This window comes from Leopardus geoffroyi, chromosome C1, assembly GCF_018350155.1.
Source record: "Leopardus geoffroyi isolate Oge1 chromosome C1, O.geoffroyi_Oge1_pat1.0, whole genome shotgun sequence".
Taxonomy (NCBI): Eukaryota; Metazoa; Chordata; class Mammalia; order Carnivora; family Felidae; genus Leopardus; species Leopardus geoffroyi.
In genome coordinates, this window is record NC_059328.1 from 127,098,381 (window position 1) to 127,124,980 (window position 26,600).

Genomic DNA, 26,600 nt, shown 5'->3' on the forward strand with positions numbered 1-26,600 from the left:
ACTAGAAAGTAAGAAAATATTCAAAATATAAAAGAAAACCCTCCAAGAATATGCAACCCCAAACAAAACATCCCACAACGAAGGAGGTTTGTCAAAAGGACATAGGAGTGAATTAAAGAGCTCCCTCTGACCAAAAAACAAATTGAGCAACAAGAAAAACATAAAATAGTATTGGGTAATAACCCAAAACAAAAATGAATATCTAGGAGTCCATACTGATGTAAAAAATGATAAAATGAAGGCATGAATGAATGAATTCCAAATTTACTCTGCCTTTAAGGAAATTAAGTATAACTCCCTATTCCTTAATCATGGGCTGCATATCATTACTTTCTTTGAAAAAATATAGTATGGAAAGGGAGGAAAAAAATCATAACTTTACAGTGGAGAAATATGACAAACTGTATGAAGACAGGTGATCTATAGTGAAAATTCATATTGAAGGTATGTACCCTTGAGCTAACATGATGACAATAGCCCTATCTCTGTGGTCGTTCTCCCCAAAACACATTACCCTAGTGTGATCATGAGGAAAATAGCAGACAAATGCCAATTACGGGTCATTCCATAAAATACTGCACCATTAATTCTAAAACTGCAAAGGACTTCAAAAACAAGAAAAGTCTGAGTAACTGACACAAACAACAGATGCCTAAAGAGACATGACTACTAAATGCAATGTGTATCTGGATGAAATCCGGGAACAGAAAAAGAACATTAGAGAAAAACTGAAGAAACCTAAGTATGGTCTTTTTTTTTTTTTATAAATACAAAATTTATTGTCAAATTGGTTTCCATACAACACCCAGTGCTCATCCCAACAGGTACCCCCCTCAAAACCCATCACCCACCCTCACCTTCCTGCCACCCCCCATCAACCCTTAGTTTGTTCTCAGATATTAAGAGTCCCTTATGTTTTGGCTCCCTCCCTCTCTAAACTCTTTTTTTTTTTTTCCCTTCCCCTCCCCCATGGTCTTCTGTTAAGTTTCTCAGGATCCACCTAACAGTAAAAACATATGCTATCTCTCTTTGTACGACTTATTTCACTTAGCATAACACTCTCCAGTTCCAACCACGTTGCTTCAAAAGGCCATATTTCATTCTTTCTCATTGCTACATAGTATTCCATTGTGTATATAAACACAATTTCTTTATCCATTCAACAGTTGATGGACATTTAGGCTCTTTCCATAATTTGGCTATTGTTGAAAGTGCTGCTATAAACATTGGGATACAAGTGCCCCTACGCATCAGCACTCCTATATCCCTTGGGTAAATTCCTAGCAGTGCTATTGCTGGGTCGTAGGGTAGATCTATTTTTAATTTTGTGAGGAACCTCACCACTGTTTTCCAGAGCGGCTGCACCAGTTTGCATTCCCACCAACAGTGAAACAGGGTTCCCATTTCTCCACATCCTTGCCAGCATCTATAGTCTCCTGATTGATCATTTTGGCCACTCTGACTGGTGTGAGGTGATATCTGAGTGTGGTTTTGATTTGTATTTCCCTGATGAGGAGTGACGTTGAGCATCTTTTCGTGTGCCTGTTGGCCACCTGGATGTCTTCTTTAGAGAAGTGTCTACGCATGTTTTCTGCCCATTTCTTCACTGGATTATTTGTTTTTCGGGTGTGGAGTTTGGTGCATTCTTTACAGATTTTGGAGACTAGCCCTTTGTCTGATATGTCTTTTGCAAATATCTTTTCCCATTCTGTTGGTTGCTTTTAGTTTTGTTGATTGTTTCCTTTGCAGTGCAGAAGCTTTTTATCTTCATGAGGTCCCAATAGTTCATTTTTGCTTTTAATTCCCTTGCCTTTGGGGATGTGTCAAGTAAGAAATTGCTGCGGATGAGGTCAGAGAGGTCTTTCCCTGCTTTCTCCTCTAGGGTTTTGATGGTTTCCTGTCTCACATTCAGGTCCTTTATTCATTTTGAGTTTATTTTTGTGAATGGTGTAAGAAAGTGGTCTAGTTTCATTCTTCTGCCTGTTGCTGTCCAGTTCTGCCAGCACCATTTGTTAAAGAGACTGTCTTTTTTCCATTGGATGTTCTTTCCTGCTTTGTCAAAGATTAGTTGGCCATACGTTTGTGGGTCTAGTCCTGGGGTTTCTATTCTATTCCATTGGTCTATGTGTCTGTTTTTGTGCCAATACCATGCTGTCTTGATGATGACAACTTTGTAGTAGAGGCTAAAGTCTGGGATTGTGATGCCTCCTGCTTTGGTCTTCTTCTTCAAAATTACTTTGGCTATTCGGGGCCTTTTGTGGTTCCATGTGAATTTTAGGATTGCTTGTTCTAGCTTCGAGAAGAATGCTGGCGCAATTTTGATTGGGATTGCATTGAATGTGTAGATTGCTTTGGGTAGTATTGACATTTTATCAATATTACTCTTCCAATCCATGAGCACGGAATGTTTTTCCATTTCTTTATATCTTCTTCAATTTCCTTCATAAGCTTTCTAGAGTTTTCAGCATACAGATCTCTTACATCTTTGGTTAGGTTTATTCCTTGGTATTTCATGCTTCTTGGTGCAATTGTGAATGGGATCAGTTTCTTTATTTGTCTTTCTGTTGCTTCATTATTAGTGTATGAGAATGCAACTGATTTCTGTACATTGATTTTGTATCCTGCGACTTTGCTGAATTCATGTATCAGTTGTAGCAGACTTTTGGTGGAGTCTATCGGGTTTTCCAGGTATAATATCACGTCATCTGCAAAAAGTGAAAACTTGACTTCATCATTGCCAATTTTGATGCCTTTGATTTCCTTTTGTTGTCTGATTGCTGATGCTGGCACTTCCAACACTATGTTAAACAACAGCCGTGAGAGTGGACATCCCTGTCATGTTCCTGATCTCAGGGGGAAAGCTCTCAGTTTTTCCCCATTGAGGATGATATTCACTGTGGGCTTTTCATAAATGGCTTTTATGATGTTTAAGTATATTCCTTCTATCCTGACTTTCCCGGGGGTTTTTTATTAAGAAAGTATGCTGAATTTTATCAAATGCTGTTTCTGCCTCGGTTGACAGGATCATATGGTTCTTATCTTTTCTTTTATTAATGTGATGTATCACATTGATTGATTTGTGAATGTTGAACCAGCCCTGCAGCCCAGGAATGAATCCCACTTGATCATGGTATATAATTCTTTTTATATGCTGTTGAATTCCATTTGGTAGTATCTTATTGAGAATTTTTGCATCCATATTCATCAGGGATATTGGCCTGTAGTTCTCTTGTTTTTACTGGGTCTCTGTCTGGTTTAGGAATCAAAGTAATGCTGGCTTCATAGAATGAGTCTGGAAGTTTTCCTTCCCTTTCTATTTTTTGGAATAGCTTGAGAAGGATAGGTATTATCTCTGCTTTAAATGTCTGCTAGAATTCCCCTGGGAAGCCATCTGGTCCTGGACTCATTTGTTGGGAGATTTTTGATAACTGATTCAATTTCTTCACTGGTTATGGGTCTGTTCAAGCTTTCTATTTCTTCCTGTTTGAGTTTTGGAAGGGTGTGGGTGCTTAGGAATTTGTCCATTTCTTCCACGTTGTCCAGTTTGTTGGCATATAATTTTTCATATATTCCCTGATAATTGCTTGTATTTCTGAGGGACTGGTTGTAATAATTCCATTTTCATTCATGATTTTGTCTATTTGGGTCCTCTCCCTTTTCTTTTCGAGAAGCCTGGCTAGAGGTTTATCAATTTTGTTTATTTTTTCAAAAAACCAACTCTTGGTTTCATGGATCTGCTCTACAGTTTTTTTAGATTCTATATTGTTTTTTTCTGCTCTCATCTTTATTATTTGTCTTCTTCTGCTGGGTTTGGGGTGTCTTTGCTGTTCTGCTTCTATTTCCTTTAGGTGTGCTGTTAGATTCTGTATTTGGGATTTTCTTGTTTCTTGAGATAGGCCTGGATTGCAATGTATTTTCCTCTCAGGACTTCCTTCGTTGCATCCCAAAGTATTTGGAATGTTGTATTTTCATTTTCGTTTGTTTCCATATATTTTTTAATGTCTTCTCTAATTGCCTGGTTGACCCATTCATTCTTTAGTAGGGTGTTCTTTATCCTCCTGCTTTTGGAGGTTTTCCAGACTTTTTCCTGTGGTTGTTTTCAAGTTTCATAGCATTGTGGTCTCAGTGTGCATGGTATGATCTCAATTCTTTTATACCTATGAAGGGCTGTTTTGTGACCCAGTATGTGATCTATCTTGGAGAATGTTCCATGTGCACTCGAGAAGAAAGTATATTCTGTTGCTTTGGGATGCAGAGTTCTAAATATATCTGTCAAGTCCATCTGATCCAATGTATAATTCAGGGCCCTTGTTTCTTTCTTGATCATGTGTCTAGATGATCTATCCATTGTTGTAAGTGGGTATTAACGTCCCCTGCAATTACCACATTCTTATTAATAAGGTTGCTTACATTTGTGATTGTTTTATATATTTGGGGGCTCCTGTATTTGGCACATAGACATTTAGAATTGTTAGCTCTTCCTGATGGATAGTCCCTGTAATTATTATATAATGCCCTTCTTCATCTCTGGTTACAGCCTTTAATTTAAAAGTCTAGTTTGTCTGATATAAGTATGGCTACTCCAGCTTTCTTTTGACTTCCAGTAGCATGATAGATAGTTCTCCATCCCTTCACTCTCAATCTGAAGGTGTCCTCAGGTCTAAAATGAATCTCTTGTAGACAGCAAATAGATGGGTCTTGTTTTGTTTTGTTTTGTTTCCATTCTGATTCCCTATGTCTTTTGGTTGGAGCATTTAGTCCATTTACATTCAGTGTTATCATAGAAAGATATGGGTTTAGAGTCACTGTAATGTCTGTAGGTTTCAGGCTTGTAGTGATGTCTCTTGTACTTTGTGGTCCTTGCAACATTTCACTCACAGAATCCCCCTTAAGATCTCTTGTAGGGTTGGTTTAGCGGTGATGAATTCTTTCAGTTTTTGTTTGTTTCGAAAGACCTTTATCTCTCCTTCTCTTCTGAATGACAGATTTGCTGGATAAAGGATTCTTGACTGCATATTTTTTCTGTTCATCACACTGAAGATTTCCTGCCATTCCGTTCTGGCTTGCCAAGTTTCAGTAGATAGATCTGCCACTAGTCTTATTGGTCTCCCTCTATATGTTAGAGCGTGTTTATCCCTACCTGCCTTCAGAATTTTCTCTTTATCCTTGTATTTTGCCAGTTTCACTATGAGATGTCGTGCAGAAGGTCGATTCAAGTTACGTCTGAAGGGAGTTCTCTGTGCCTCTTGGATTTCAATGCCTTTTTCCTTCCCCAGATCAGGGAAGGTCTCAGCTATCATTTCTTCAAGTACACCTTCAGCCCCTTTCTCTCTTCCTCTTCTGGAATTCCTATGATATGGATATTGTTACGTTTCATTGCATCACTTAGTTCTCTAATTCTCCCCTCATACTTCTGATTTTTTTTATCTCTTTTTCTCAGCTTCCTCTTTTTCCATAATTTTATCTTCTAATTCACCTATTCTCTCCTCTGCCTCTTGAATCCAATCTGTGGTCATCTCCATTTGACTTTGCACCTCATTTATAGCATTTTTTAGCTCCTCTTGACTGTTTCTTAGTCCCCTCATCTCTGTAGCAATAGATTCTCTGCTGCTGTCCTCTATACTTTTTTCAAGCCCAGCGATTAATTTTATGACTATTATTCTAAATTCTTGTTCCGTTATATTGCTTAAATCGTTTTTGATCAATTTGTTAGCTGTCGCTACTTCCTGGAGTTTCTTTTGAGGAGAATTCTTCTGTTTCGTCATTTTGGATAGTCACTGGAGTGGCGCCGAACTGCAGGGCACTTCCCCTGTGCTGTCTGGAATAACTTGTTTTGGTGGGTGGGGCTGCACTCAGACCTGATGTCTGCCCCCAGCCCACCGCTGGGGCCACAGTCAGACTGGTGTGTACCTTATCTTCCCCTCTCCCAGGGGCAGGACTCACTGTGGAGTGGTGTGGCCCCTGTCTGGGCTACTTGCACACTCTCAGGCTTGTGGTGCTGCTTTGATGGGATCTGGCGTATTAGTGAGGGTGCAGGGGTGGATCCACAAGGTGCACAGGGGCGGGAAGGGAAGGCTTACCTCACTTTGCCGTCAGTGGTCCCCTGAGGGAGGGGCCCTGCAGCACCGGGAGGGAGGCAGGCAGACCCTTCGGAGGGATGGATCCACAGAAGCACAGCGTTGGGTGTTTGTGTGGTGCAAGCAAGTTTGGTGACGGGAACTGGTTTCTTTTGGGATTTTGGCTGAGGGATAGGAGAGGGTTATGGTGCTTGAGAGGGTTATGGTGCTTGCCAACACCTTTGTTCCCCTGCTGAGCTCTGTCTTCCAGGTCTCAGCAATTCTCCCTCCTGGTTTCCTCTTGCCCTCTCCTCTCTACAAGAGCAGAACTGTTGACTTGTAACATTCCAGATGTTAAGTCCTGCTGACTGCCAGAACTCACACAGTCCAGCCCCTCCACTTTTGCAAGCCAGACTCGGGGGCTCTTCATTGCCAGGCAGGGTACCCCTCCACTGCCTGGCTCCCTCCCTCCAGTCCGTGTAGCACGCACAGCCTCTCCGCCCTTCCTACCCTCTTCCGTGGGCCTCTCGTCTACACTTGGCTCCAGAGACTCTGTTCTGCTAGTCTTTGGTGGTTTTCTGGGTTATTTAGGCAGATGTGGGTGGATTCTAAGTGATCAGCAGGACGAGGTGAGCCCAGCATCCTCTGACGCCACCATATTCTCTCCAAACTTACTTTTTAAAGAGAAGTATAGTCTTTAGTTAATCATAACACATGAATATCGGTTCATTAACTAAGATACATATACCACACTAATCTAAGACAATAATAGGGGATTGGATATGGGGTATAGAAGAACTCTCTGTACTATCTTTATAATAATTCTGTATTTAAAACCTAAACAATTCTAAAAATCTAAAATAAAAAATTATTTTCAAAAAAGGACATAAAAAAATAATAAGGTAGCCTTAGAAATAAGGAAGCAAACAGGCAAATAATACCTTTTTAAAGGAATACATACAGTCTCACCAGCACAAAATTTTTAGGCTATCACCATCATTCTAATATTCAATTTCATTCACTTGAGCCCTTGTATTCTGAAGATTCTTCTGACCTCAAGAATCCTGTTTCTAAATATACAAAGTCTGGCACCTAGACATTCTGTACAGAATAGTAATTGATAGACTTGGTGGCTGGATTACTTAAGGTCAAATATTTCAGGTCCTAGCACATACTGGCTGCAAATTCTTGGGCAATTTGCTTAACTTCTCTGTGCCTCAGCTTTCTCATCTATATAAGGAGAATAATAATAGTAATAGTAATAATACTAATACCATTACCCCACCCCATAGGGTTGTTGTGAGGATGAACTAAATTAATATACGTAAAGCACTAGAACACAACCTGGTACATAGAGTTAGTTAAGTGCTAACTCTTTAACCAGTTCATTCATTCAACAAAAATGCATCAACAATACAGGAAGAGCTCAAGGAGACAGTGTAATTCAGCTTGGAACTGGTAAATGAAAACTAAGATTTATAGATACCAATGGAATCAAAACTGCCATCTCAGCTTACTTCGTCAAATGTAGGTAGGCTTATAGAAAAGGAAAACTAAAATTCTTCATGTCTATTTTGATTTCTTAGTCCTCAAACCTATAAAGTTAATATTGGCAGAGTGCATATCATAACACCAATTTTAAGGTCTTCTGAGCTAAAATAACCTTCCAAAGGGGTCCTTCACTGTTTCCACACACCAACACATTTCTGCCTGAAGAGAAACAGACAAGGGTTTTCAAACTTCAGCCAGCAGAAATACTTCTACCTTTGGAACAACAGGTCCCAAAGCCTCTCCCCACTCCTCTTGCAGAGAAGCACCTTGGCCAAAAGAAAAGCATTGATAATGATGATTACAGGGCCCTTGTTCCAAGTATTTATTTATTAATATGCTCCAGAGTAGCCACAAAGTAAGGTAAAACAAGTAGTTCAGCCTTAACAAATGGTTTCCTTTTCTTTTGAAAAGGAAGAAAATGATACTTTATTTGGTATACATCCTCCCAAATGTTTTCTGAAGTAACAGGAAGAAGGAAATCTTTAAAAAGCATGTGTGTGTGTGTGTGTGTGTGTGTGTGTGTACGTGCACTCTGGGGATGCGGGACTGAAATAGAGTTCCAACAACAAAAAAATATTACCAAAATAAGTAGGAATTTTCTGGCTTTGATAATAGATACTGTAGACAAGTAAAGACAGAATCTATGTACTGAAACTTTTGCCCATTATGAAACACTTTTAGGCTATTCTATAAATCCAGGATATTAATCCCATCTTAAGTGAAATGAACGTTGTAAAAATTTCGAGTTACTAAATTTCTATAGAGAACAGTCTTTAAATACTTGACAAATAGGGTAGGAAATGTGTAGGTTGAATATTTTTCTGCATGTATATCCTATTTTTTAAAAATTATTATTTTTTTTAATGTTTTATTTATTCCTGAGAGAGAGAGAGAGAGAGAGAGAGAGAGAGAGAGAGATGGCATGGGTGAGGGAGGGACAGAGTAAGAGAGGGACACAGAATCTAAAGCAGACTTCAGGCTCTGAGCTGTCAGCACAGAGTCCAACACGGGGCTCAAACTCACAAGCCATGAGATCATGACCTGAGCCGAAGTCAGACGCTCAACTGACTGAGCCACCCAGGTGCCCCTGCATGTACATCCTATTAAGTTACCTGCTTTGTGTTAATGTGCAACTATTTTTCACATTTACAATTTTTTCATAAATGAAGACTTTCAATAATTTTCAACTTAAGAATAAGGACAAAGTGGTTCACAAGAAATTATTTAAAAAAAGATAGATAACAGTGCACCAGCCTGATTGTAGACTATGGCCTGAGTTCCATTATTTATGGAATACAAATTCACAAGAGTTTCTGTATATTCACTACATAGTTCTTGAAACAATATTTAATTGCATTAAACTAAGAGGTGGGGAAATGGGAAGTAATTAAAATACCTTAAGCTAGATTTGTAAAGTTAATTTTATCAAATAGTGCAGCTGTGTTATCTAAAATATATTCTTATAATTGAAATACACAATGATCACTTAGTATTAAACAGAACTTATCATTCCAATTTGAAGTTAATGATTACCTTATATACAGTAGATAGATTATACAAGTCCACAAGAAATGAATACATTAGAAAAAAGATAATAGTGGAAAAATACTAGAAGGGGGAGTAATGCCAGTTGAAGAAAGTCATTTGTTTCTAAAGCTAGGAAGGAAAGATCACAGTAGACAGCTAAATTACACAATACTCCAAGTGGGTATTCAAGTATCTAAACAAAAGTAGGTTCGATAACAGAGATGTAAAATTGCCTTCCTAAAGCTTTTAGCTATTTGAGGAGTCAAATATTCATCATTTCAAAACATACTTTTTAATTTAAAAGTCAGAAAAGGTGGTTGACCTCCAAATTATAAACTATATTTCCTTCTGTGACTTCACTACCATTTTGTGATAAGAGCAAGAAAAGGAGAACAGCATTAGGAAATAGAATGAAGGTCAAAGCAGAGTTCATGTAATTTACATATATACAAGTTCTTTCTACTTCAACACTTTTAACTTACTAAGTTTCATCCACACTAGCTTAGTAAGATCCCATAAAAATGGCATTTCAACTCTACTGCTAACACAGGATATTAGAGGTTGTGAGCTGTGATCTTACACATGCACATCACACTGAGGATTCTTTTTTTATAATCAACTTCATTGATAGGATTTAACATAATAACCTTGTAAAGTCAAATAGGTGTAAAAGAAGAGAAGTAATTATGACGGACACAAAAGTGGAGTCCTTTTTTAAGCGTTGAGGAAATATTAAATACTTCTTTTAAATGCATTAAATTAAGAAATAAGAATGCTGCTGCAAAAGTGTCGAAGTCACTCAACATGTGACAAGAGCTATGGAACTATAAATAGTAAGAGATGAGGAAAAGCAGATGGCGTAATGAAAAATTCTTGCTGGCTGAAGGTTCACCAAGAACTCGATCAAGTGTTTATATCAATCCATGAACAATTTCATACATTTAAGGCCCATTCAAACATCTCTATGATGTCTCTATGACATCAAAATGAAGAAGGTAGCAATGACAACATAAAGGCTGAGATTTTCCCTCTGAATCACTGGTGGAGATTATCAAGACGGTGTTACCTGATATAATATAATCTCTACGGACATAAAACTGGTTTATTTAAAAAGTGAGAGACACACATACACATACATACATATATCGTACATATATTTTATACATATTGTGCAAAATGGTTATGGCTAGTTTTCAGGTTTTCAAGTTTATATTCTTGTTTGATGAAAACATACTCAGGGACTAAAAACATGAGCCTCTGTCAGTCATTTTGGATGCTCAAATTTATTAATTTATGAAGACGCTTTTGGAATTCATCTTATTCCAAAATAGAAATTTCTGTTGTTTCCCAAATGTCTATGTACTGTCCCTTCATTTACATTGTTGAAATTCTTCACAGGCAATGACTATGCTTCTAACTATAACATCTAATCTAAACAAATGCCCAAAGAATAAAGAGTTCAAACTAAAAACTTAGGTAGTTATAAATCGGCATATACCATGAAACCTGTATCATAGTATTCATGTTCACGTTACACTGTAATTCATTTTTTACTAAAGAAGACAATGTGGAGATAAGCCATTGGTGAGTCTATATGTAACTAAAGCTAAGACAGTTAATTGGCAGAATCTTTTATATTTCCACTTATATTTTTTAAAAATTCAGTATGTTTTCTTCATTATTATCTTTAAAATGTTTACGTTTTGCTATTACTCTTAAGGGCATCATGAAAACAGCAACACATTTTTCAAATTGAATAAAAATTAGAATTTTAATGATAATAAAATACTACTTTAATATTTTTTAGGTTTTTGCTTATTTATTTTGAGAGAGAGAGAGAGAAAGAGAAAGCAAGCAGGGAATGGGCAGAGAGAGAGAGTGAGAATCCCAAGCAGGCTCCATGCTGTCAGCCCAGAATCTGATGAGGAACCTGAACTCACAAACGGTGAGACCATGACATAAGCTGAAATCAAGAGTTGGACGCTTAACAGACTAAGCCACCCAGGTGCTCCTTGGGGCTGAATTTTATAGCACACTCATGGTTTCTCTGCCAACAACATAAAATTTTGGATCACTGATTTTAATACTAATGTTTCAAGCATGCACCTAACATGCTTCAAGTGTGTGCACACACACACATACACAACACATTCATTCTCATTACTTCTGTATCTGTTCCCTCTCCTCTCTACAGATAAGACATAGAATCATAAGGAAAGACAGAGAGCACATTGTAAATAGTAGACACTAAAAATAGGTTGTGGAATTTTACAAAAGACATAAAAATCATGAAAACACTTACTTCATCAGCCACCATACACCTGGAAAAAAATCAAAATAAAACCAAGTTAATATCTTCATTAACAAAGCCAACCATTTAAAAAGTTTTGATAAAGTAGCTTGCCACAGAACAGTTTTAAAGAGTTACAAATTTTAAAGTACTAAGCCAGAGAGAGGTGTTTATAAGACTCTCCAGCTGCCAATGGCATATGGTTATGTGGGAGGATCAGAGATTCAGAAATGTTGTTCCCCACTGCCCACCCAGGGAAACAGCTATAATGACCCTTCAAAAATGAGAACAAAATGGCAAGTGATTGTACCAACGACTTCCCTTCTTACCAATAAATCTCTAGAGATTAGAAGAATGCTGTATTAAAGTACAAGAAAATAAATTTCAACCACATATTAGCATGTTATACCTATGATTCTATATGCTATATTATATAGGCTCAGCCTATTTTCAAGCTGAATTTTGGTTTCTACTATCATTTGGTTAAAGTTTTTCTATTCTTTTTTATTCATCTATAGAAGTAAATTCTATACACTGAAAATTAAGGATAGGGGGCATAAGCTGAGATCTTAAGCAGAAGAAAAAGCAGAGCAAAAAGCAGGCATGGTCAGGATCATGAGGGGCCCTTAGAAACAGAGAGTATACCGTATGGGGAAAAGCCAATCTCTTAACTGAGAGGATTTACAGGCAACCTAAAAACACTGGAGTATTCTAATTAGAAAGGAATAAAGTCCCTATTTCTATTCTTTCCTTTCTTTATTCCCAGTGGTCTTAACATTATGCAATTTTATAAGATTTCTTTTAACTTAAAAAAAACAAATTAGGAATTTGTTAATGAATATACTATCAAAAAATAAGTCACAGGCAAAATAGAATTTTGATCATAGAAAAAAAGTCAGGTTACATAATAAGTATTTTTAGAGAAAGATTAAATACAAATACTTGAACTGAAATTTAAAACATACTTAAAAGTAAAGTTTATTACATGTTTCGCAAATAAGTCTAAAAAGTAAAGAACTAAAAAACAATAACTTGAAAAACATGATTTATTTCCAGAAAGATTCACATGTATGCCTACTTTTTCATTTTAAAATGAAACTGGGGGTACCTGGGTAGCTCAATCAGTAAGGTGTCTGACTTCGGCTTAGGTCATGATCTTGCCTTTCCTGAGTTTAAGCCCTGTGTCAGGCTGTATGCTGACAGCTCAGAGCCTGGAGACTGCTTCGGATTCTGTGTCTCCCTCTCTCTTTGCCCCTCCCCCCATTCACACTCTGTCTCTCTCTCTCTCTCAAAAATAAACATTAAAAAAATTTAGAAAAAATTAAATGAAACTCAAATTTGGTAAAGATGTCACTTGAAGTATGTATTATTTATGAAGTATCTACTACCTACCTAGTAAGTGCTAGGGATAGGTAGTGAATTATAAAGTCATTTCTTCATAGATGGTGACTGGAAGAAGACAATGAAATACACATATGGCTCAAGTGGTGAGAGGTGCTAGGAAAAAAAAAAAAACTGAAACAGGGTAAGAAGGAACAGGCATGTAGGAAAGGATCTATTCTATAGAATGGTAGGGAACAGTCTCTATAATAAGACAGTATGAAGACAGATTTAAGTAAGACAAATTTAACAAGTAAGGGAATCATGAGAAAATCTGTTTGAGAAACAATGTGATCAGCAAGTACAAAGTGAGCAGCAAGTACAAGGGCCTTGAGATAAGATGGTTATGATGTAATTAAAGAACATGGAAGGTAATCTGCCTAATGTGCGCTAAATTAGGAAAATGGTGAAGATAAGGTTGGAAGGCAGTTGGGGGAGCCTTCTGGCATGCAGAGCCACCTAAGCAATTACATGGCATTTGGATTTTCTTAGAATCCTTTAGACGGAAGCACTGTTTTACCTTTTTAAAAGATTACTCTGGCTTATAGAGAATAAACTGTAGAGGGCACGAGCGGAAGAATGGAGAGCAGTCAGGAGGCAACAGCAAAAGACCAGGAGAGACACAACAATGTATAGATGAGTGGTAGAGGTGGAAGTGGTGAGAAGTTTGGTTCATTTTGAAAGTACAGCCAATACAATTTGTGGATTAATGGGATGGGGATGTAAAAATAAGAGAGAAAAGTCAAGAATGAATCTTAAGATACTGACTTGAGAATTAACTGTAAAAAATGGTGGCAATGCTATTCACCGAGGTAAGAAAGACTTGGAAAAATTAGGTTTCACAATGACAGTCGTGTGATCAATTTGGACATGCAACCTTTGTGATATACATTAGACTGCCAAGTCAAACAGCTGAGTAGGCAACTGGACATGTGCATCAGGAGAACAGTAGGGGAGTGGAAATACAATAAATTTGAGAATCATCAGAATGTAAATGGCACTGGAATGAGTGAGGATACAAAGTATTCTGAAACATGACAACTTGACTGTGGCCTGTACTTCCCTATGTCCAACACCAAGTTCCTGAACTTTCTAAAGTTAAGCATCTTGCTGAGACGTCTTAAGGCCCTAGTGGAGTAACATCAGCTTAAACTGGTTTGCAGTTACATTGTTCCGTTGGGGGCTAACTGAAAAGGAACATCACTGAAATAACTTTGCATGTAGGTATCTGAAGACCCCAATGCTAAGATTACTTCCAATCTCTTGGAATATGCTATATTTTCCTATCATGAGACAGAAGAGTATTTCCTACTTTGGAACTAGGGCAGTTGAGTACATTAGAGAACATCAGGCTTCCTTTAGGTATCTCTAGAAGGCTAACCATCCTTAAACTTTAGGCACTATATCTACTCTGACTGCTGGGATTCCTGCTGTTAAGAACAGTTCAGCAAGCAAACATGATTTCCAGACATGATTTCTATGATTTTCCATCATATAAAAACAACTGATAACATGAGAGGCCCAAACATTTGAAAGAGCAGAGTAAGGCTGAATAATTAGAACATGTATCTACTGAAAGAAGAAGTGCCAGAAAAGATAAACACCTGTACAACAACTGTTACTGCACTTAAGTAAATTCTACTGTATCACACACACACACACCATAAAACTTAAGGTCACAATTTTCAAATTAAAATGAGCACATGCATAAAAAAAGAAAAATCATTACTGACACCTATTTAAGTAGACTGGGAGATGAAGTGCAAAGATTATCTCAAAACACAGAGCAAAGAACTAAGTAAATGTACAGGCACAGAAAAGAGAAAATACTTGAAGGATAAATCCAGAAAAATGTGAAAATATGTGAAAAATAGGTGTTCAAAAGTAAAAAAGACACCATGCGAAGTAGAGGCAACTATCAAGTAAATAATAAAAGAAACTTTATTCAGGTTGACAAAACACCTCTGGTGGATAACTGGAAAGGGTAACTAAGTTTCACATTGGATAGAAAAGACAAATATCTACTGATCATACCCTTATAAAATGCAGTAATCTAAAAAATAAGAAAAAAAAAAAACCCTTGTAAGTGTTCAGACAGAAAGAACAATTATTCATAAATGGAAAAGCCAGGACCAGCAATGGACTTATCATCATCAACACCAGAAGCTAAAAAACCATGGAGGAGAATCCAGGCTATTTGAACAGAAAGGAGAATTAATGCATCTTATATCTAGTCAAGATACCCATTATTTGTAAGAGATGGCAAAGAGATATTTGAAGCCAGCCAATCTCTCCAAGATAACAAAACACAAGTAAACCCTAGGAGGAAAAATACTTAAGAAAATAATCAAACAATAAACACACCTCAACATAAATTGAAGACACAAGAAGATGAAAAGATGAAAAGACAGAAAAGACAGAAAAGATCTGGTAAGCAATGATGCCTGATATGCATGAATTTAATGGGTGATGTGTATCCTATATGGCAACTCCAGTGAAAAATTAGAGAGGTAACAAGGCAGAAGAGCACTAGAAAGTATTCTAAAGCAGAATACCAAACAGATGACGTTTAAAAATCAGGAGATTAAATGAAATCACCTAGGGAGTAAAAATATAGGGAGGAGAGAACTAAGGGTGACCCCTGGAGCATTCCAACATATAGGGGTACAAAGAGGAGAAGGATCCAGAAAAAGGACTGAGAAGGAGTGTCTAGTAATGTAAAAAGATACAAGAGGAATATGGTACCCTAGAAGGCAGATAAAGAAATTGTCTCACGAAGGAAGGAATGAACAACTATAGTAAATCTACTAAAAAGGTCTAATAAAACGAAATCTGAGAATTGACCATTTGATTTGGCAAGAGATCACTGATTTCACAAGAGCAACTCTGATAAAATGGTAGGAGACCAAAGCCTCCCTTAAGTGGGTTCAAGAGAGAACAGAAGGAGAGGAAGCAAAGAGAGTAAATAGAGACTACAATCTCAAGTAATTACCCTGTAGAGGGGAACAGAGAAACATGGTAGTAGTTGCCAAGAAAACTAAGGTCCACAAAAGTTGTTTTGTTTTGTTTTAAGATAAAATAGTACAAATAACTCATTAAATATCTTACTGATCCTATGAGTAATATCTAGCAGGCAGGTAGAAGTATGGATGAGGAACTTGAGAATCAAGTCAAGAGAATAAATAAAAATGAGTACGGGGGCGCCTGGGTGGCTCAGTCAGTTAAACATATGACCCTTGATTTCAGCTAAGGTCATGATGTCACAGTTCATGAGATGGAACCCCACGCGGGGCTCTGTTCTCACAGTGTGGAGCCTGTTTGGGATTCTCTCTCTCCTTCTACTTCTGTTCCTCCCCTCCTTGTGTGCACCCTCCCCTTTCAAAATAAATAAATAAACATTTAAAAAATGAGAAAGTAGTACATGAAGATGATCATAAAGCAAAAAGAAGTGAATTGGGTTCTCATGTGTAAATTGTAAAAATATGGAGATGAGTTTTTCATGGCTAGAATCTTGGGAAACATTCTCATTTAGAAAAAAATAAATAAATAAAGTGAAGTAAGAGAAGTACTCAAAGAGTTGGAGAATAAGGATCAGGGTCTAAGAAGCCCAGGAAAACATTCAGAAGAGTAAATGGTTAACAGTGTCCAAATGTCACAGAGATGTTGCAAAGGATAAGGGCTAAAAGGCCATCATTAAAAGTTACCAGGAGCTCACTTGTAAGCATTATGTAAAAGTGGTAAAGAAGATGGTGGGCAGTAAACAATGGACGCAACAGATACAGAGTAATCAAAAACTCTGGTATCAAAAATAACAATAAAAATAAAAATAGGGTAGTACCTACAGAACATGTTGGAAACCTGAACAGTGGGCAAAAAGTCAATAGTGCAAAAGAAAACAAGAAAGCTGACTAATGGAACTTCAATGTGCTACCATAATTTAAAAAGGGAAAATATGGCTAATAAAATTTCTCACTTTGTAGAAATTTTACACATTTGATTGAAACGAAAGTCTACCTTGTAATCGAAAGGCTACCCATCACCACAGTTACCCATTGAAATAAAAATAGCTCTTTCTCCCAATGGGAAATGTCAAACACAATCCAAGTAACAGGGACTTTAACCTACAACTAAAAAGAAAATTTCCTTCTTTAAAGAATATCTATTGTATTCGCCAAGATTGGTTTGATGTGCCAACAGCTATATAATTCTAACTGAATTTTATAAACAGTTCAGTTTGCCAATGTTACAAAAAAATAAATAATATTTTGTTCCAAATTCATGTTAATTGCTTGAATTATAATTTATTAAGCTTGGCTACAGACATCAAAAAGCAACTTTTCATTTCACTGAGTTGTTTCCAAAACCTTCAGGCTCCTTACATTAATCATCCACTTACAGTATCAAGACATATATATTCCAGTGTTTGCAGCAACTATATCTTTGGATGCACATGCTCAGTGTTTGCTATTTTTAACCCAAATTTTTATACAGCTAGAAAAGAGAAAGCTGAACAGCTTTATACTTTTCTGAGGATCATTTTACGCACCAGCTAAATTTCTAATCTAAGACTCACAGAACTGAACAATTTGTGTTTAAGCGTTTCTCCAACTTCTTTATATTAAAAAAATCCACCTTTCTTTTTGTAACACCCATATTTCTTGAATATATCATGTCTGTAAAAAGAAAACAGCAAAAGAATATTTTGGTAACACTGCAGCAAGAGAACAGTAAGAGAATATTTTGATAACACTGACAATTCAGTGAGGTGAACATATGTAAGATGAACATATGTAAGATGTTTGGAATTATAAGTACAGAATTCAAGACTTCGTACCTGAACACAAGAGCTGCTTAGTCAACTACCATGCATACTTCAACCTCAGAAGTGGGCTATTTCCTCTGGGAAAATATTGACCTTCCGGATATTTATATGCAATCTGTCCTTTAACAGGTATCAACCATTTACATACTAAACCATATTATATATACCATATAATGCTTTAGTATGTATACTTGACCAGTGTTAACTTAATGTAACTTGAACCCAAACTCCACCCACTCTCCCCAGAGACAAAGCTACAGGGACAACGGATTCAGATCAAGTCATAATACTTTATCTAGCCACAGCAATGTCTTAAAATACTTTTCCCGTAACTGTAAAAGTTCAACATAATAAAATGGCCTTTATTTTGTTTAGCTTTAATATTATTTATTTTTTGAACAGGGGATACATTCATATGTACATGATTCAAGAGGTATAGAAGTGGAAAGTCTCTCTCCAATACCTATTCCTCAAGGATGTCCCAGGTATTAGCTGCTCTGAAGGAAACAAAGTTATCAATTTATTGTGAGCCTTTTAGAAATATTCTGTTTACGTATGGGTATATATGTATGTATGTGTGTGTGTGTGTGTGTGTGTGTGTGTGTGTGTGTCACAAATAATAACATAAGATTTAACCTATCTTAACCTCATGTAAAATCCCAAAAGTGCACAATATACCACTATAACATGATGAAAAAGAAAAGGAAAAATTTAGGTTGAATTTTTTTTTTTTTTAAATCCTGGTTTTCCATTGCTTTGGCAAATGACAAGTGTGTATAGTCAGAAAATCTTCCAGTTCAGCTCTCATCTAGCTTGGCCTCTTTATACATGTCTGGAATAAACAACCACTGACTGAAAAAACTCTCCTGGGCTTCCCAGCTGCTCCTGACTCTCCTCCCAGCTCTCATGTCGCTTTTCTCTGTGCCTCCACCTCTCTCACCCTGTTCAGTGTTCAACCTTTATAGTCATTTTCTCTTTATGCTCTACTTCTATTCCAAAGCTATCATCCATTCTCCTAGTTGTAGGTGCCACCCATATGAGTCTTAAATCTGTACCTATGGCTTTTAGCATACATTCCAGATTCACATTTAAAATCTCTATTTGGACATTTTTTCCCCCTGGATATCGTGAAGTTATTACGACATACTATGCATGTTGATATCTGAAACTAAAGCTAAGTAAGCTCTAAATATAATAAAATAAAGTAAACTAAGATAAAATAAAATAAAATAAAATTTCTAAAGGAGTTATTTAAACAATTGATCTGAGTCTGTGATTCTTATCCTTGGGTCAGATTTTTCTGTTTAAAATTATAACTATAAAACAACAGAATTTATTTTGGTTGCATGTCACATCAGTCTGCCGAATTTCTGTAAAAGCTTAAAGCAGTGCTTTTATTTGCAAGTACATGATTAAATATATCCTAGATCTCTATATCCAGCTTCTTAGTCTCATCTGTTTTAGGAAATGACTAAGGCATGTAAGCTGAGCTGTGATCAAATGAGGTAAGAGAGTACAAAAATTTTATTACTGTTTTGCTGGTGATAAGTTCAACAAATAACTACATTCAACAAATAACTATGTTTATTGTCAGTAACTAAATACTGACAATGGATACAGGGTGTGGGGAATAAGCTGAGAAATTCCCTGGGCTTATACCAATGCATTAGTTACCAAGGCATAAAGAATTACAAAGCCATAGAGCGACAGTGCAGAGCCTACCTACTTGGGGTTCTGTCTCCCAAGCTTGGGTAAACAGGATAAGACCCCCAAAATAAAGTAGGGAGGGGCAAAATCCCCTAGGATAGAGAGGGAGGGGAAAAGGCCCTCAATACAATATATGAGGTAAGCAAGATTAGGTATTCAAGGCAAAAACACCCCCTAATTTAGTACTAGAGCAGAAAGCTGCTGCTTTCACAGGAAGAAGGTCCAAATTAGGTGAACAAGTATTTGGGGCTATAGACTGCACTGCAGGTGAAGCTGTCCAGAACTGATTAGCAAAAGAAAAGGTGCCTTGTTAACCCTGAGGTTATTTGCCCTATCTGTTTTATCCCCTAGGCTAGCTAGCTAAGATAAACAAACACAGCGCCTCCTGTCTGCCATTAACAACCATCGGCCCATCTACCCAGCTCCAGGATTTTGTTTTATACTGACCCAAACCCCAAACACTGTGTATCTTCAAAGCCCCCTTTCCCTCATGCCATGAATTAATGTTCACAGATACATTGTCTCTTTGTGCACACCTGTCATGTTTGTAAGTCTTCTGACCTTAATAAATATGGGGCAAGAACGCTTATTCAAGGCTCTTGTCTTTTCCCAGACATTAGCCATCTCTCCCATTTTAATCCTGCGTCCCACTTTCTTGCTGGCCAAGAAAGAACTTTAGACTTAGAGTCTATGGCAATAGGGGAGTTACAGAGGACAATAGCTTCAAATTTCACCATTAAAAATGGAAGAAAATGTGATTGACTTTAAAAACTGGTTTCATAAATAGTTTCCTTTAGGATGCAATGCAAGAACAGAAACTGAACTCAAAATGGCTTAATCACTAAAAATAATTAAAAGATCACATAATACATAACACGAAATCCAGGAATGGGATGGTTCCAGGGTACTTAATTCCATAGCCCACTCATGTCATCTCTCTATTCTGTTATCCTATATAAATAGCTCCAATTTGTCCTTACCCACTGATGTTCAGAAGCACGTGGAAAGTTGGCAGTCTGGGTGGCTCAGTCAGGTAAGCCTCCAACTCCTGATTTCAGCTCAGTTCATGACCTCATGGTTTAGGAGTTCAAGCCCAGCATTGGGCTCTGAGCTGACAGTGTAGAGCCTACCTACTTGGGTTCTCTCTCCCCATCCCCCTCTTCTGTTTGTGCCCTTTCCTTGTCACAAAATAAATAAAAACTTAAAAAAAAAAAAAAGAATATGGAAACTATACTTAAAGAATTCTACAGCCTTGGGGTGCCTGCATGGCTCACTCGGTTAAGCCCCTGACTTTGGCTCAGGACATGATCTCACAATTCATGAGTTCAAGCCCTGGGTCAGGCTCTGTGCTGACAGCTTGGAGCCTGCTTCAGATTCTGTGTCTCCCTCTTTCTCTGCCCCTCAGCTGCTGGCTCTCTGTCACTTTTTCTCTCAAAACTAAATAAACATTTAAAAAAATTTAAAAAGAAAAAGAATTCTAGAGTCTGCTGGTAGGGAAGGAAGAGGAGAAAAAGTTCAGGTGAAGCAACCCACATCTGCTGCATATGTTATGACTTTGAAAACCAAGGTAAAATGACATTCAGTGTCTTGTTTTCTTATAGTTCTTTTTACCCATTATGAAATACCAGTCATACAGAAAGGGTATAAAAGATACCTAAAAGATGTGGGGTAATATGAACAAATCCTTTGTGTATACCAAAAGCCAAGTGTGTTTTTAAAAAGAAATGCTTTTTCTGTTCATGAACATTAAAAAGAAAAATTAAACTAGTCCCTAATGCTTGATAATATCTTGAAAATATTATGCTTCATTAGTCTGACTTCATTAGCATAAAATAGTCCCATAACTTTTACTAATAAGAGCAAAACTGGAAAAATTTTCTGCATCCTCTTAGGTGGTTTAAAAAAGAAAAGGTGTGTATCAGCTGTTTTGAGAGAATTATTTTTGTTTCAGGATGTATAATAACTCCCACTGGGCCATTATGTCACATATTAGCTTTTACAAATTATTTTATTTTTATTTATAAAATTTCAGGTCAAAAAAGTTCATTATTCCTAAGCAATTAGTGAAAAAATTTTAGGGCTTAATTAGACATTCATTAGAATATATTAGAGTTATAAACAAAAATATACAAAGGAGCTAAGGAGTAAGTCAGTTCTGCTTGATCTAGTCTAAAGTGATTTTATAAGTAGTAAAAATGATTCATAGTACCAAAATTGCTTTGTTAGTAAAGACATGTGCATCAGTGATATTTAAATGTTGACAGGAAGATAGAGAAATAAGTTAAACACTTTATTACAAATTGAGAGCCTCTCTCACAGTATAATAGAACATTAACCTTTATTTATGAATTCATTTTTTTTTGCCTGGTTTTGGATTTATTGAATTTTATGCTAATAAAACCTGAAAATATTTCATAGACGAGAACATATTTACCAAAACTAAGAATAGATCACAAAATAGAAAGAACCCATTATCTATTATATTGTTTCAATTTACTTTTTTAAGGATAGAGAATTGAGTCCACATATGTGAATCTTGAGAAACTTAACAGAAGACCATGGGGGAAGGGAAGGGGGAAATACAGTTACAAACAGAGAGGGAGAGAGGCAAACTGCAAGACTCTTAAATACAGAGAACAAACTGGGGTTGATGGGGGGAGGGGGAGAGGGGAAAATGGGTGATGAGCATTGAGGAGGGCACCTATTGGGATGAGCACTGGGTGTTGTACGTAAGCCAATTTGACAATAAATTATATTAAGAAAGAAAGAAAGAAAGAAAGAAAGAAAGAAAGAAAGAAAGAAAGAGACAGAATTGAGTCCAGCTGAACATAGTAAAAAACCAAATACTAATAGCTAAAATAGGACTATTTTCCTTCTCACCCACCACCACACCCCTTCCTGAACAGGAAGGTTAGAGTTAGGTGAGTCCACACTGAAGCAAGAGCCAAGATGAAAGTGTCCCACCTCTACAATCTTCTTGTCTTTTCCTTTAGGGTAGGTCAAAAGATAGCTGGTACAGTTCCAGATTGGGGAGCAATGTTTAAGGCAGAAAGAAAGGAAGAGGACAAAAGGGCACTTACCAAATGAATTGACAGTATTTTAACAAGCTTTCCCAAAATCACCACCCAGTGACTTCTAAATGGAGTTTGGAAAAGAGTGCTTTAGCTGGTCACATAGACCACTCCACACACCCTCCCTCTTATATGAGGGAAAAGGGAAAAAGAGACTGGGGAAAGCAACATCAGGCTTTGTCACAAAATCGAAGGTCAATTTTAAGTAAGAGTGATTTCGAAACACTGTAGGCTCTATTGCATAAAGATCAAGTCAGCTCTGAGGTTTTATTGACATCTGTATTAAATAGCTATATGACTGTGGCTATGATTAAGAAGAAAAGAAATTCTTTACTTCATATTGACTATCATAATTACTAATTACACTTTTCTCTATTCCAACTATTGTAAAAAGCTTTTACTCATTCACCATTTCACAATAACAAGTATTTGTCGTGTGTGCAGAGGAAAGATGCCCATTCAATCCTAAATGCAAAACACAACACCAAATATACACATAACTGATGTAAAGTAGTTATTCAGATAATCCAGAAATTCTTTGAGTACTATTTTCTGGATTATAATCCACATGAAAACTCAGTTCTTCACCATTAAAATGAGAATTTTCTTTTTTTAATGCTTATTTATTTTTGAGAGAAATAGAGAGCGTGAGTAGAGGAGGGGCAGAGAGAGAGGGAGACACAGTATCTGAAACAGGCTCCAGGCTCTGAGCTGTCAGCATAGAGTCGGACGCAGGGCTCGAAATCACCGACCCTTCGATCAAGACCTGAGCCGAAGACGCACGCTTAAGTGACTGAGCCACTCAGACGTCCCTTGAATTTTTTTTAAACTTTATTTATTTTTGAGAGAGAGGCAGAGTTCTAGTGTGGAAGGGGCAGAAAGAGAGGGAGACACAGAAGCTGAAGCAGGCTCCAGGCTCCAAGCTGTCAGCAGAGAGTCCAATGCGGAACTTGAACTCACGAATCCCAAGATGATAACCTGGGTCAAAGACGCTTAACTGACTGGGCCACCCAGACATCCCTAAAATGAGAATTGTGACTTCTTTAAAACTAGAGTTTGTCCATTGGCCATATTTGGCTTATCAATGATTTCCATAAAAGAAGTTTTACTGGAATACAGTCCAGCTCATTCATTTGCATATTATTAATGGCTACTTTTGTGTGACGAAGACTGAGTTAAGTAGTAGAAAAAGAGACTGTATGGCATGGAAAGTCTAAAATATTTACAATCTGGCCCTTAATAGAAAAAGTTGGCCAACTCTATCTTTTTTCTTTTAAATATGAAATTTATTTTCAAATTGGTTTCCATACAACACCCAGTGCTCATCCCAACAGGTGCCCTCCTCAATACCCATCACCCACCCTCCCCTCCCTCCCAACCCCCATCAACCCTCAGTTTGTTCTCAGTTTTAAAGAATCTCTTATGTTTTGGCTCCCCCCCTCTCCAACCTCTTTTTTTTTTTTTTCTCCTTCCCTTCCCCATGGTCTTCTGGTAAGTTTCTCAGGATCCACCTAACAGTGAAAACATATGCTATCTCTCTTTCTCCGTATGACTTAACTTCACTAAGCATAACAATCTCCAGTTCCATCCACGTTGCTACAAAAGGCCAGATTTCATTCGCTCTCATTGCCACATACTATTCCATTGTGTATATAAACCACAATTTCTTTATCCATTCAACAGTTGATGGACATTTAGGCTCTTTCCATAATTTGGCTATTGTTGAAAGTGCTGCTATAAACAAACATTGGGATACAAGTGCCACTATGCATCAGCACTCCTGTATCCCTTGGGTAAATTCCTAGCAGTGCTATTGCTGGGTCGTAGGGTAGATCTATTTTTAATTTTGTGAGGAACCTCACCACTATTTTCCAGGGTGGCTGCACCAGTTTGCACTCCCACCAACAGTGCAAGAGGGTTCCCGTTTATCCACATCCTTGCCAGCATCTATAGTCTCCTGATTTGTTCATTTTGGCCACTCTGATTGGCATGAGGTGGTAGATATCTGAGTGTGGTTTTGATTTGTATTTCCCTGATGAGGAGAGACGTTGAGCATCTTTTCGTGTGCCTGTTGGTCATCTGGATGTCTTCTTTAGAGAAGTGTCTACGCATGTTTTCTGCCCATTTCTTCACTGGATTATTTGTTTTTCGGGTGTGGAGTTTGGTGCATTCTTTACAGATTTTGGAGACTAGCCCTTTGTCTGATATGTCTTTTGCAAATATCTTTTCCCATTCTGTTGGTTGCTTTTAGTTTTGTTGATTGTTTCCTTTGCAGTGCAGAAGCTTTTTATCTTCATGAGGTCCCAATAGTTCATTTTTGCTTTTAATTCCCTTGCCTTTGGGGATGTGTCAAGTAAGAAATTGCTGCGGATGAGGTCAGAGAGGTCTTTCCCTGCTTTCTCCTCTAGGGTTTTGATGGTTTCCTGTCTCACATTCAGGTCCTTTATTCATTTTGAGTTTATTTTTGTGAATGGTGTAAGAAAGTGGTCTAGTTTCATTCTTCTGCCTGTTGCTGTCCAGTTCTGCCAGCACCATTTGTTAAAGAGACTGTCTTTTTTCCATTGGATGTTCTTTCCTGCTTTGTCAAAGATTAGTTGGCCATACGTTTGTGGGTCTAGTCCTGGGGTCTCTATTCTATTCCATTGGTCTATGTGTCTGTTTTTGTGTCAATACCATGCTGTCTTGGTGATGACAACTTTGTAGTAGAGGCTAAAGTCTGGGATTGTGATGCCTCCTGCTTTGGTCTTCTTCTTCAAAATTACTTTGGCTATTTGGGGCCTTTTGTGGTTCCATGTGAATTTTAGGATTGCTTGTTCTAGCTTCGAGAAGAATGCTGGCGCAATTTTGATTGGGATTGCATTGAATGTGTAGATTGCTTTGGGTAGTATTGACATTTTATCAATATTACTCTTCCAATCCATGAGCACGGAATGTTTTTCCATTTCTTTATATCTTCTTCAATTTCCTTCATAAGCTTTCTAGAGTTTTCAGCATACAGATCTCTTACATCTTTGGTTAGGTTTATTCCTTGGTATTTCATGCTTCTTGGTGCAATTGTGAATGGGATCAGTTTCTTTATTTGTCTTTCTGTTGCTTCATTATTAGTGTATGAGAATGCAACTGATTTCTGTACATTGATTTTGTATCCTGCGACTTTGCTGAATTCATGTATCAGTTGTAGCAGACTTTTGGTGGAGTCTATCGGGTTTTCCAGGTATAATATCACGTCATCTGCAAAAAGTGAAAACTTGACTTCATCATTGCCAATTTTGATGCCTTTGATTTCCTTTTGTTGTCTGATTGCTGATGCTGGCACTTCCAACACTATGTTAAACAACAGCCGTGAGAGTGGACATCCCTGTCATGTTCCTGATCTCAGGGGGAAAGCTCTCAGTTTTTCCCCATTGAGGATGATATTCACTGTGGGCTTTTCATAAATGGCTTTTATGATGTTTAAGTATATTCCTTCTATCCTGACTTTCCCGGGGGTTTTTTATTAAGAAAGTATGCTGAATTTTATCAAATGCTGTTTCTGCCTCGGTTGACAGGATCATATGGTTCTTATCTTTTCTTTTATTAATGTGATGTATCACATTGATTGATTTGTGAATGTTGAACCAGCCCTGCAGCCCAGGAATGAATCCCACTTGATCATGGTATATAATTCTTTTTATATGCTGTTGAATTCCATTTGGTAGTATCTTATTGAGAATTTTTGCATCCATATTCATCAGGGATATTGGCCTGTAGTTCTCTTGTTTTTACTGGGTCTCTGTCTGGTTTAGGAATCAAAGTAATGCTGGCTTCATAGAATGAGTCTGGAAGTTTTCCTTCCCTTTCTATTTTTTGGAATAGCTTGAGAAGGATAGGTATTATCTCTGCTTTAAATGTCTGCTAGAATTCCCCTGGGAAGCCATCTGGTCCTGGACTCATTTGTTGGGAGATTTTTGATAACTGATTCAATTTCTTCACTGGTTATGGGTCTGTTCAAGCTTTCTATTTCTTCCTGTTTGAATTTTGGAAGGGTGTGGGTGCTTAGGAATTCGTCCATTTCTTCCACGTTGTCCAGTTTGTTGGCATATAATTTTTCATATATTCCCTGATAATTGCTTGTATTTCTGAGGGACTGGTTGTAATAATTCCATTTTCATTCATGATTTTGTCTATTTGGGTCCTCTCCCTTTTCTTTTCGAGAA

At 37.3% G+C, this 26,600-nt stretch overlaps 1 protein-coding gene across 5 annotated transcripts in view; it reads right to left on the bottom strand.

Moving 5' to 3' along the window:
- ZRANB3 (zinc finger RANBP2-type containing 3) overlaps nt 1-26,600 on the bottom strand; it is a 304,410-nt gene that overhangs the window by 162,797 nt on the left and 115,013 nt on the right. For all 5 annotated transcript variants that reach the window (XM_045479592.1, XM_045479595.1, XM_045479591.1 and 2 more), the window contains one exon: nt 11,437-11,455. In XM_045479592.1, the coding sequence (XP_045335548.1) occupies nt 11,437-11,455 (19 nt within the window). The remainder of the gene's footprint in view (nt 1-11,436; nt 11,456-26,600) is intronic.